Raw genomic sequence first — 12992 nt, 5'->3', positions numbered from 1 at the left:
TCAACTCACTAATACTATTATAAAGTAACCAGCAGTAAGAGTTTAGTGTGTAAACTTTCCAGAAATTTTCCTGGACATATTCAAGCATATATATGTAATAAGTTAAACCATATGATTGCCATTCATATAGGTTAGAAATTGCTAAATATCAACAATTTCATATGGTTCAACCAATATATCCTCTCGTTAATGCACGTGCTCTCATATTCTATATACTCTTTTAAAATTTTCTCTCTTAATAATGTATCATGGCTATTTTTCCATATCAATACATACAGCTGTACATCACTTTCTAAATACCTGGGTAGTTTGCCATTGCATGGATGTACCATACTTTATTTTACCAGTTCCTTTGTAATGGATATTTACCTTGGTTCCTGTATTTTCCTGTCTTTTCCAATTAAGATAGTTGTATAATCACATAGCTATGTCTTCAAACATGAAAGCTCCATGCTTCCATCTCAAGTCTAGGGATATGCCCACTCAAACAACGAACACTTGCGTTTTGTGGATTGGGTTTCTGTGTCTCTGTTGTTGAAATTCTTATATACCCACAGAACAACAATGAAGAGTATATAATATTTAACTACAGTATTAAATATGGATACAGATCCAAGTCAGTCCAAGTGTATTTAATGTTAAAGATGCCTTTTGAGTTAAAATCGTTGAATGCTATTCAAGTTGGAAATCCCTGTACCAGGGATAGTGAAAATAGGAATAGTGAAATAGGAATAGTTTCAATAGTGAAAATCCCTAGACCATCACTATTTGGAGCTTTGTGTTTTATCATTGCTCAAGTTATTCCTTTATTCAAAAACTTTGTCTGCAGAATGAAATAAAACTTCTTCCCTTAGCATTGGAGTCCCTTTGCCTCCAGCTGCAATGTACCTTTCCAGCCTTGCTCCCCAACCCCCCCCCCCCCCCGCACATTTGGTCTGTGCTGCCACACCTGATTACCTTTCCTTTTACTCAGATTGTTCCCTCTGTTTGCAGTATCTTTCCATTTCAGCTCCTCTGTGGGAGTTTGTCACCTTCCCAATCCACCTGTAATGACACTTCTCAATTATCCCTCATCCTTCAAAGGCAGTGTGATATTGTAAGGAAAGTATAGGCTTTCAAGTTTGTCACACCTGTATTTGAAGCCCCAGCTTCTCCACTTTCTAGCTATGGGACTTGGGGCAAATTACCTGGCTTATCTTAGCCTCAGTTTTTCTCATGTGAAAAATGGAATGCAGTTGCTTAGTTCTGTCTAGAACATTTGGGAGGGTTATATAGGTCCATAGCTAGAAGGGAAATGTGTTCATTAGCAAATCACACTGTACAGAGGAGGTATAAAGCATTTCTTTATTCTTCTGATTGAGTCACTGTAAGTTACATCCTGAGAGGGCCAGGACCAACCCTTTCTTTATGGAGTCCACTCAGGTGAGCTCCCAATTGCTCTGGCCTTCTTCATTATTTCTACGGGTCATTTTCCTGTTTCTCTATCTTCCCATGGCATCCATGTACCATCTGGAATGTCCTGTATACATTACCAGAGGGGGAACCATCTACAAGAAACAAAAAAAAATTTTGTTGGATTATATCATTATCATATTTTAAAAATCTCTGTACTCTGTATAACCAGCCAAAGGAAGTCAAAGGTAAGAAGGAGCTAAAGAGAAAAACTGTATTCTTTCACTGATATCATAATGCTTATGTTGGAGCACTGGAAATAATATCTATGAAGTTTATAGACTATTAAAAACACTGTAAAGTAGCCATGAAAAAAAAAAACTTTAATATTCACAGATTCCTGTCTTCCTCTTGTGCATACTGGGAAGCCTGTCTTTGGTGGAAGTCCTCAGCTTAAATCAGGGGTAATGGAAGAGGAGGAGGAGGAGGAAGAGGAGGAGGAGGAGGAGGAGAAATGAGACTAGAGGACCAATTTACAGTAAAAAGCAAAATGAATTACTCAGGAGAATGAACATCTAGTGGGGAGCAGAACCACCAATGGCTGCATTTAAGAGAGTTTGGGAAATTTTTTAGCGAAAATGGGAGTTGGCAGCATCTGTTGTGCAATGCAGTATGAGAAAGGGGGAGAGAGAGATGGAAATTGGGAAAGAGGGGTGTTTTTGTTTTTGTTTTGTAATGTTTATTTTAGAGAGCTTGCGGATGGGGAAGGGGCAGAGAGAGAGGGGGAAGAAGATCCAAAGTGGGCTTTGTGCAGACAACAAAGAGCCCCATGCGGGGTTTGAACTCACAAGCGGTGAGATCATGACCTGAGCTTAAATTGGACGCTCATCCGACTGAGCCACCCAGGCGCCCTAGGAAAGATAATTTTAAGGAGTGTTCATGTATATAATGATATAAGCCTATTTTGCTTTTTTTCAAGAGTCCAAAAAAGATTAAAGTTGATTTTCGATTACTTTCTAATGACATTGTGCTTAGATGGGCCCAGAGTGGCCCAGCTCTCACCATGTCGATAAATACTTGGCTCCTTCTCTGGAACCCAGATCACCTCCCTTGAAGTTTTAGTACTGTACTTACGTTATTATGACACATCGTGCAATAAAGTTGGCTCTGTGTATGTATATCCCCTAGCAGGTTGTAGACAGGCCATTTGAAAGCAGGTTTGGTGTGTTTTAATCATCTTCGTGTCCACCATATCCAGCTTCCCATCACCTAGTCTATGAATTGCCCACCGGCCGGACTCTGTGAGGGAACATGTCCGTCCTGGTCTTCACTTCACCGCCAGCACTTGCACTGTGTTAAGCCCACAGTAAGCGTTGGGATAATCTTTGTATCCCCTAGAGTAAGGATTTCAGCGCATAAGGAATGGAAGAGAGTAAAAACGTCTAAGCCGAGTTGGTGAGAACGCAGTATAGAAGAGCAGGGGCGGCCGGCCCGGGGCTGGGTGGTAACGAACAGGAATCCGCCAGGAGAAGCCTGGGAGAAGCGGGTGATCGCCGGCGCCCTCCTCTCCTCCACAACGGCAGGTGGCGCTGTGGTCGGGTGCGGCCGCTAGGTTCGCGAGGCGCCTCTCTCTGGGCAGGGTGGGGAGTAGGCAGAAGGACCTGCGGCGGGCCCATCTCGGCCGCCTCTCTGGCTTGATCTTCCTCGGCGTCTGACTGTGCGCTTAGTCCCGCACCATGGGGAAGCGGGACAATCGAGTGGTGAGTACTGAGTGGGGAAAACAGTGGGGCGACGCGGGGCCGGCGGCAGGGGAGCAGAACCCCTTGCTCTCCCCGACGGGGCCTGAGGGTCAGCGGCGTCGCTCGGACCTCGAGCCGGGAGATCCAACTCCCCCCATCCCCTTCGGCCCCAGACGCGCGTGCGCCGAGCACGCAGTTGGCGCTTTCGGGCCCCCCACTCTCTGTCCCCTCTTTCCTCTTCCCGTGTCCCCCTCTTTTTTTCAACCCCGCCGCACCTTCTGGCAGTGCTCCCTAGCTCCCTTTCCTCCGGTACTCCGACTAGCAGTGCCCAGTTTTTACAGCTACAAGGGCTGGAGGAGTTCTGTCTCCTGTACGTTTGTCGTAAGTCTGAGGCCCACGGAGGCCCCGGGACTGGCCCCCTACCCGGTATGGAAGATCTGGCTCCGCGCCCCTGTCGTGCGCACGCTGGTGGGATGGAGGGGCGGAGGCCTGAGGCGCAGCTCCTTTTTCTGGGCTTGCTGCGCGCCTAGTTTTAGCGGCAGGTAGACTCCCGTTTGAGGACCAGGATCGAAACATTTGGCTTCGTGTCCTCAGCGCCTAGCACTGCCTGGCACTTAGTAGGACCTGTGTAGGAATGAAGGGTGAAAAACAATTGCCTTTGAAGTCAGGTATAGACGGCAATGTCAGTTTTGGGCCCTCAGGGGTCGGGTGACTAGAATAAGTTGTTTTTCTTCTCTGAGCCTCTGTAAAGGGGCATTAGTGTTATCCACAGCTTTGCAGAATAGTTGAAACCGCAAAAGGCAAATGGCCAGAGAACGTTTGGCATGGAAGTTGTTCTAGTAAATGAGATAAAAGAGACACAGGAATGTAAGAAATAACATGATGCAGTTTCGAAGTTCTTGAAGGCATTCGAAAGAGAAGGTACTTTGGACTGGAGGAGATGGGAAGAAGGCATTCTAGATGGCTACTAGGTTGGTTTGGAAAGTCTGGATTATAAATCAGACTGGATGGACCGTAAACGTTAGGGATTAACAATAAACTTAGGTTGCAGCCTTCCAAGTTCCTGGATTTGTGATCAACTTTTAACCACCGAGCAGCAAAATGAAAAAAAATAAATGCAGTTAAAGTTAGTGTACTAAATTGGGGTGTCTGGGTGGCTCTGTCACTTAAGTGTCCGACTTTGGTTCAGGTCATGATCTGTGGTTGGTGGGTTCCAGCCCCATATCGGGCTCTGTGCTGACAGCTCAGTACCTGGAGCCTGCTTTGGATTCTGTGCCTCTCTCTCTCTGTCTGTACTCCTCCTCGCTCATGCTGTGTCCCTGTATCTCAAAAAAATAAATAAACGTTAAAAAAGAGTTAATGTACCAAATTTAATGAACTTTTATATTCAATGATTATTGCCTTTTTGGGTTGGGAGGGCTACTAAAAGAGCTTTACTTTTATGATATGGTGACATTTATTCAAAACATTCGTTTTAATTTTATATACTACTCATAATCAAAGATGTTTAGGAACCACAGTGGTGAACTTTGATTACAATGTTAAGGAATGTTCTTTTCTCCTGCTTTCCGGGCTGTGGGTCAGACCTTGTGGTATCCAGTTTCTCATAGGGTTGAAATGGTGTTCTGATGGAGCATCCTTATTAGGTTTGAGGTGTTCAGAGTGTTTTGACTCTTTAAACTGTGGACTTGAAAATTTAGAAATCACCAGACCTTGGATATGGTTTCATATAGAGGCCTAAGATGTTTTGTCTTTGTTTTACTTAGGAGAAGTGTTGCTTTACACATACCTTTAAAGCATTTGAAACTTTTCAGGTTAGCTTCATTTTACTAGAGCATTTTGATAATAACTCTGGGCTCTACTTATTAGTTGGTATGCTTTTGTGGCATAGAGTGTTCTGGTAACATTTTATTTGCAGTTAAAAAGTGGAAAAGAGGGATGCCTGGGTGACTTAGTCATTTGAGTGTCTGACTTCGGCCCAGGTCATGATCTCGAGGTTCATGCGTTTGAGCCCCCGTCGGGCTTTGTGCTGACAGCTCAGAGCCTGGACCCAACTGTTTCAGATTCTTTGTTTCCCTCTCTCTCTGCCCCTCTCCTGCGTGCTCTCTCTCTCTCACAAAGAACATTAAAAAAAAATTTAAAGGTGGGAATGAAAACATGAAATTAAGATTTAGAAGACAGATTGTCTAATTTTGTGTTCTCGTTGCATGGAGGAGGAGATGGAACTTTTTTTCTTCCAAATTTTTATTTAAATTCTGGTTAGTTAACATATAGTATCATACTGGTTTCAGGAGTAGAATTTAGTGATTCGGCACTTAAGTTTAATACCTAGTGCTCATCATAACAAGTGCCCTGCTTAATACCCATCACAGGTTTAGCCCATCCCACACCTCCCTCCATCAACCCTCGGTTTTATTATCTTTCATTAAGAGTTTCTTATGGTTTGTGTCCCTCTCTCTCTCTTTTTTTTAATGTTTATTTTTGAGAGAGAAGGAGAGGGAGAGAGAGTGTATGTGATTGGGGGAGGGGCTAAGAGAGAGGGAAACAGAATCCGAAGCAGCCTCCAGGCTCCCAGCTGTCAGCACAGAGCCAGATGTGGGGCTCAAACTCATGAGCATGAGATCATGACCTGAGCCAAAGACGGATGCTTAACCGACTGAACCATCCAGGCTCCCATTTCCTTCTCTTTTTAACCCCCTTCTCATATGTTCATCTGTTTTGTTTTTTAAGTTCCACATAAGAGTGAAATCATATGGTATTTGTCTTTCTCTGATTGACTTATTTCGCTTAGCATAATAGAGTCTATCACCATCCATGTTGTTGCAAATGGCAAGATTTCTTTTTTTTTTTTTTTTTTTAATTTTTTTTTTCAACGTTTATTTATTTTTTTGGGGGGACAGAGAGAGACAGAGCATGAACGGGGGAGGGGCAGAGAGAGAGGGAGACACAGAATCCGGAACAGGCTCCAGGCTCTGAGCCATCAGCCCAGAGCCCGACGCGGGGCTCGAACTCACGGACCGTGAGATCGTGACCTGGCTGAAGTCGGACGCTTAACCGACTGCGCCACCCCGGCGCCCCGATTTCTTTCTTTTTGATGGCTGAGTAATATTCCTCTGTGTGTGTGTGTGTGTGTGTGTGTGTGTGTGTGTGAGAGAGAGAGAGAGAGAGAGAGAGAGAGAGACATCTTCTTTATCCATTGGCTATTGTTGATAATGCTGCTAGAAACGTCAAGGAGAACATACCCCTTCGAATCTGTATTTGTATCCTTTGGGTAAATACCTAGTAGTGCAATTGCTGGGTCCATAGGGTAGTTCTATTTTTAACTTTTTGAGGGACCTCCATACTGTTTTCCAGAGTGGCTGCACCAGTTTGCATTCCCAGCAACAGTGTTAGAGGGTTCCCCTTTTTCTGCATCCTCAACATCTGTTGTTTCTTGTGTTAATTTTAGCCCTTATGACAGGTGTGAGGTGGTATCTCATTGTGGTTTTGATGTGTATTTACCTGATGATGAGTGATGTTGAGCATCTTTTCATGTGCATGTTAGCCATCTGGATGTCTTCTTTGGAAAAATGTCTATTCATGTCTTCTGCCCATTTCTTAACTGAATTATGTGTTTTGGGGTGTTGAGTTTGATAAGTTCTTTATAGATTTTGGATACTAACCCTTTATCAGATATGTCATTTGCAATTATCTTCTCCAGTTTTGTAGGCTGCCTTTTACTTTTGTTGATTGTTTCCTTCCCTGTGCAAAAGCTTTTTATCTTGATGAAGTCCCAGTAGTTCATGTTTGCTTTTGTTTTCCTTGCCTCCTGGGACAGTGTGTCTCGTAAGAAGTTGCTACAGCTAAGGTCAGAGAAATTGCTGCCTGTATTCTTCTCTAGGATTTTGATTGTTTCATGTCACACATTTGAATTTATTTTTGTGTATGCTGTAGGAAAGTGGTCCAGGTTTATTCTGTATGTTCTGTGTGGTGATGTCCAGCACCATTTGTTGATTCTTTCCTACTTTTTTAAAAATAGTTGACCATAGATGGAACTGTTTAAACTGGGACCAAAACTTGGGTCATTTGGTACTTAGTTCAGTATATCATAACTTTTAGGGTTTTTTTAAAATGTTTGTTTATTTGTTTGTTTGTTTTGAGAGAGAGAGAGAGCACACACATGAGCGGGGGATGGGCAAAGAGGGGAGAGAGAGAGAATCCCAAGCAGGCTCCATGCCCAGTGTGGAGCCTGGTGCAGGGCTTGATCCTACAACTGTGACACCACAACCCCAGCTGAAATCAAGAGTTCAGTGGACTGAGCCACCCAGGCACCCCATTATAACTCTTGGTTTTAAATAAAATGAATGTTTGCCTCTAAAAATAATGGCATGTTTTTCTTCATACATTGATGGTAAATTCATAGTTCTAAAGATGATAGAATTGCTTTCTAAAAAAGCCATAAAGTCCAGGTTGAAAGTTTTGTTGTTGTTTTTGTTGTTTTTTAAAGACTTACTCTGGGGTGCCTGGCTGGCTCAGTCAGTAGAGCATGAGACTCTTGATCTCAGGGTTGTAAGTTTGACCCCACGTTGGGTGTAGAGATGACTTAAAAATAAAATCTTAAAAAAAATAGATTTTTCAGAGCGGTTTTGAATTCACAGCAAAATTGAGCTGTAAGTGCAGAGAGTTCCCATATATTCCCCGTGCACAGTTACGCACAGCCTCCCCCTACTTGCAACCCTGCTCTGAAGGGCGTTGTTATAGTTGATGAACCTATCTGGCCACATCATATTCACCTGAAGTCCATACTTCACATTAGGGTTCGTTCTAGGTATTGTACATTCTTGAACAGTTATTTTTTTAACTGAACATTTTAGTTCTCAAGATTTATGAAGAGCTGTTAAATTCATAATGGCCACCCTTTGTCCTCGTTTTCCAGAAGTTTCATGTTCTTTTTGGTTACTTTGTGCCCTGTAAAACAGATGTATCCTCTAGATAAAAATAGGTAATCAAAGTAACAAATGAAGTTCTGCACATTTTGTTCTCACATTGCTCTTTTCAGTACCTGCCCACTTACCTATTCCTTCAGTTTGATTTGCTATCCTGAATTTCAAAAGCAAATTGCATTGTTACCAAACTCATGCAGCAGTTTGGAGCCAGAGACAATTCTAGTTATATATGAATACAAGTATTTGATTTGTAAGGTCACAGCATTTAATGTGATTAAGTCATAGTGAGACAGTTCGAGAAATTGCACAATTTCTGTGTTTTAACTGGTGCCTAACCACCCAGCCCCTTAATGTTAAGAACATTGTTTTTAACACTGCTGCATAATAAGCAAAAAGGCTTTATCTTTGTAAAATTAATTTTTTTGTTTTAAAAGCCTTTCTGTTCATAGTAAAAAGAAGCACTGTTGCTTATTGATTATGAGCACAGACCATCAAGTGTTTTTGCAAGGAGCCTGGCATATAAGATGTCTTTAATAAATATTGCTATTTTTAAAAAAGTTTTATTTGTTTTGAGAGTGCTCACATGAGCAGGGGAAGGGCAGAGAGAGAGGGAGAGAGAAAATCCCAAGCAGGCTCCCTGCTGTCAGCTCAGAGCCCCCCAATGAGGGGCTTATGACCTGAGCTGAGATCAAGACCTGGATGCTTGAGAAACTGAGCCACCCAGGTGCCCTTTGCTGTTTTTTAAAATAAATATTACTGTTATAGTTGAAATAAATAATTGAGATATTTGGAGTGTACTTAAGCGAACTAAGGATAGTGTTTATAATCAAAAGCTTATGTTAAGCCTATTACATAGACAATGATAGCTCTTGTAATTGTATCATAAACTTATGTGATTAATAGCCTTAGGATGTGAATATACTACTTTACTATTTAATTTTCCTCTGAAAAGTAAACCATAAGACAGACTGTATGTACTTGAGGGAAGCAATTTCACAGTAGACATAACATAAAAATGTTAATGTACTTTTAAGATACATGCAAGTATATTTGAAGACTGTAAAACATGGTGAATGTGTTACGATTTTTTTTAAGTAGGCTGTATGCCTAAAGTGGGGCTTGAACTCATGACCTCGAGATTAAGAGTCACATGCTCTACTGACTGAACTGGTCAAGCGCCCCCCAATTTTTTTTAATTAAAGTGGTAAGTTGTCACTGTACTGTTTGTGAATTTTTACTTGAAAACAGTTCAGCTCTTGGAATTGGAGTGGCAGTATTGTGAGTGAATTTTTCTCATTTTGTTTACCTTTATTATTATGATAATGTTTGTGTGTAGTTTTTTTGATTTTTTTTCATTTATAAAGGTAATGAATTGTTGTTTTTAAAAAATTTTTCCAGGGTATGAAATGATGAAAGTGGACATCTGCCTTTACATTTTGATGCATATAGATATTTTATCGATTTATTTATTATGTTTTATTCATTTTTTTGGTAGAGAGAGACAGAGCATGAGCAGGGGAAGGGTAGAGAGAGGCAGATATAGAATCTGAAGCAGGCTCCAGAGTCTGAGCTGTCAGCATGGAGCCTGACACAGAGCTCGAACTCACAAACCCCAAGATGATGACTTTGGCTGAAGTCGGATGCTTAAGCTGACTGAGCCACCCAGGCCCCCTAATGCATCTAGATTTTTAAAAAAATCTATAGTTGTTCATTAAAATGGCATCTTATATTTTGGCCACCTGCTTTTGCTTCACATTTAGGAAATCTCAGACATCTTTCCATATCAGAAACTATAGATCTCTCTTTTTATGGCTACATAGTATTTCATTTTGAAGGTATATTTTAATATATAATTAATGAATCTCAATTTGATGGCTCTTTGGGTGTTTTCAGTTTTCCCTATTTTAGTAATTTAGTTTTGAACATCTTTATATATATTTGCATTCTTTGGAAATAAACAGTTTTTACAGTTTTAAACTTAAGATATTTTACTGGTAAGTGCTACTAAAATTATGACATGGGGCCAAAGAAATGGGAAGGTGATAAATATCTCCTGTTTTAAAAATGATGAACTTAGCTTTGCACATATATTTGCTTCTGGTTATTAGGATTGTCAGTGTCATTATTTGGGCCACAGTTCCTCTATTGCAGCTTCCGTTGGTTGTCATATTTCCACATGAACTACATGAACTGAGTGAAATTCTCAGCAGAGGCAGTTGATTGAAATACTCAAAGACATAACAGTTGATGTAAAGAATGTCTCTATATGCCTCTCTCTTGAGTTGGATTTGATATTCACATCTAGCCCTGACTCTGTAAACATGCCTGACGTTAGAAGTTCTAGCATTAATTCCTGCATGGAAGAAAATTATGTTAATGGACTTTTTCATCCCATGTAATTAATTAGGCAGTATCCGGTTGAATGGGACTAGTTCTCAGTTTGTACTGTTTATAATAGTTTTATGTTGTTTGATCTGCCAGAGAAATCTGGAAATAATATAACTCATACTTGATTTGAGGGTGGGAAATGTTGGTTATTTTCAAGGGTTTTGTTAAATAAAATGCAACAAATACATTCTTTCACTTCTTTTGGAATATTAAGTCTTAAGTTTAAGGCCTTAAAATCAATGTTGATAATAGTCATTTTTGACCAGAATTCTTTTTGTTTAAACAGTGGAAGAGTTTTTATAAATGATTGTTGACTTGGATTAAATTTGGAAAACCAAATATGAGGATCAAGGAGTTGAGACTAATTTAAAGACCAAATTTTATATATGTAGCACAGTTAATTTTAATAAAACAGTATCTCTTTGCTAGATAGTGTCATTAATAAAGAAACCTGCTTTATTTTGTCTGGATATGTTTTTTTTTTAAAGTATCTAAAAATGTGTTTTTCTGTCATAGTAAGTTCAGTATAGACAGCAGAATTTGATTTTTGTAGAGTTCCTTATTGTGTAAAAATAAACATAACATAAAGTTCATTGTCTTAGCCATTTTTAAGTGTTTGTCAGTGGCATTAATATATTCACAGTGTTGTACAAGTGTCACCACTGTCCATTTCCAGAACTATTTTTTTAAAGTTTATTTAGAGAGAGAGAGCACACATGTGTGTGTGGGGGGGGGGGAAGGGGCAGAGAGACTCCCAAGTAGGTTCCATGCTGTCAGAACAGAGCCTGACTCAGGGTTCAAACCTATGAACCATGAGGTCATGCATGACCTGAGCCGAAATTTGACCCAGGTGCTCAACTGACTGAGCCACCCAGTTGCCCCCTCCAGAACTTTTTCAGCATCCCAGATAAGAAACTTTGTACCTGTTAAAGAGTAATTCTCAGTCATTTGTTCCCCTTCAGTCCCTGGAAACCTTTTTACTTTCTATCTCTATCCATAATTTGTTTATTCTAGATACCTCATATAAGTTGAATCATACAGTATTTGGCCTTTTATATCTGGATTATTTCACTTAGCATGTTTCCACGGTTCATCCATATTGTAGCATGTTTAAGAATTTCATTCTTATGCAAGGTGGCATCTTGCATTGATGCATCTTGATTTGCATTTTCTTTGCATTTGCATCGTGATTTGCATTAATGGATTTGTCAGTGTCATTGTTTGGGACAGTGACTAGGGAGTTGAACATCTCTTCATGTGCTATTGGACATTGGAATATCTTCTTTAGAGAAATGTTTATATAAGTCCTTTGTACATTTTTTAATTGGGTTGTTAGAGTTTTTTGCTGTTGAGTTGTATGATTTCTTTAGGCATTCTGGATATTAATTCCTTGTCAGATCTGTGAGTTGCAAATACTTTCTCCCATTCTGTGGATTGTCTTTTCATTCTTGATAGTGTTCTTTGATACACAGATTTTTTTTTTTAAAGTTTATTTATTTATTTTGAGAGAGAAAGCAAGAGCACAAGCAAAGGAGGGGCAGAGAGAGAGGGAGACACAGAATCTGAAGCAGGCTCCAGACTCTGAGCTGTCAGTACAGAGGCCGGTGCAGGGCTCCAACTCACAAACTGTGAGATCATGACCTGAACCAAAGTCAGATGCTTAACCGACTGGCCACCCAGGCACCCCAATAAACAGATATTTTAATGTTGGTGAAGTCCTGCTGTTTTTTTTTCTTTTGTTGTCTGTCCATAATTTAATATTTGACGTTAACAATTGGCAAGTAAAATTGCCATCAGTATGGCATAGTATTTCCTGAGATAAAAGATATAGTAGAATAAGTGATGAATTAAAAGTTCGATCTTTGGGACACCTGGGTGACTCAGTTGGTTAAGCATCTGACTCTTGATATCCACTCAGGTCATGATCTCGCTCTCCTGGGATGGAGCCCCACATCAGGCTCCCCACTGGGCATGGAGCCTACTTGGTAGTCTCTATTCCTTCCCCCCTCTCTCTGCCCCTCCCCCACTCTCACTCTCTACCCCTCCCCCGCTCCGTCTCTCCTCTCTCAAAATAAATACACTTAAAAAAAAATAAAGTTAGATCTTTAATTATTTTGCAACCAAGTTTCTTAATTTGCCAGTAAGCATAGTGTTACCGTCTCATGGGGTTATTGGGCTTTAGGAGAAAACATAAAATCATCTTACAGTAAGAAAGAGGTATCATTATTATTTTTATTAAATCTCTAGTTTAAAAAAAAAGGTGGGGGGCGCCTGGGTGGCTCAGTTGGTTAAGCGTCCGACTTCAGCTCAGGTCATGATCTCACGATCTGTGAGTTCTGTGAGTTCTAGCCCCACGTCGGGCTCTGTGCTGACAGCTCAGAGCCTGGAGCCTGCTTCGGATTCTGTGTCTCCCTCTCTCTCTGACCCTCCCTCCGTTCGTGCTCTGTCTCACCCTGTCTCGAAAAAATAAATAAACGTTAAAAAAGTTAAAAAAAAAAAAAAAGGTGGGGTGACACCTGGGTAGTTTAGTCAGTTAAGTGTCTGACTT

At 40.6% G+C, this 12992-nt stretch overlaps 1 protein-coding gene and 1 long non-coding RNA gene across 3 annotated transcripts in view; one reads left to right on the top strand and one right to left on the bottom strand.

Annotated features, from left to right (window-relative positions):
• Window positions 1–1323: 1323 nt before the first annotated feature.
• On the bottom strand, window positions 1324–2899 carry LOC115508904. Its single transcript, XR_003967161.1, has 2 exons — window positions 2527–2899; window positions 1324–1547 (listed from the first exon to the last, which is right to left on the bottom strand). It is a non-coding gene; the product is annotated as an uncharacterized LOC115508904 (long non-coding RNA).
• Window positions 2900–3027: 128 nt separating this feature from the next.
• Window positions 3028–12992, top strand: part of FAM133B (family with sequence similarity 133 member B) — a 29804-nt gene continuing 19839 nt past the window's right edge. For both annotated transcript variants that reach the window (XM_032592400.1, XM_030307956.1), the window contains exon 1: window positions 3028–3152. In XM_032592400.1, coding sequence (XP_032448291.1) covers window positions 3129–3152 — 24 coding nt within the window. In that variant the 5' untranslated portion in view covers window positions 3028–3128. The remainder of the gene's footprint in view (window positions 3153–12992) is intronic.

This window comes from Lynx canadensis, chromosome A2 (genome assembly GCF_007474595.2).
Source record: "Lynx canadensis isolate LIC74 chromosome A2, mLynCan4.pri.v2, whole genome shotgun sequence".
Lineage (NCBI taxonomy): Eukaryota > Metazoa > Chordata > Mammalia > Carnivora > Felidae > Lynx > Lynx canadensis.
This window is presented reverse-complemented; position numbering and strand designations above follow the sequence as displayed.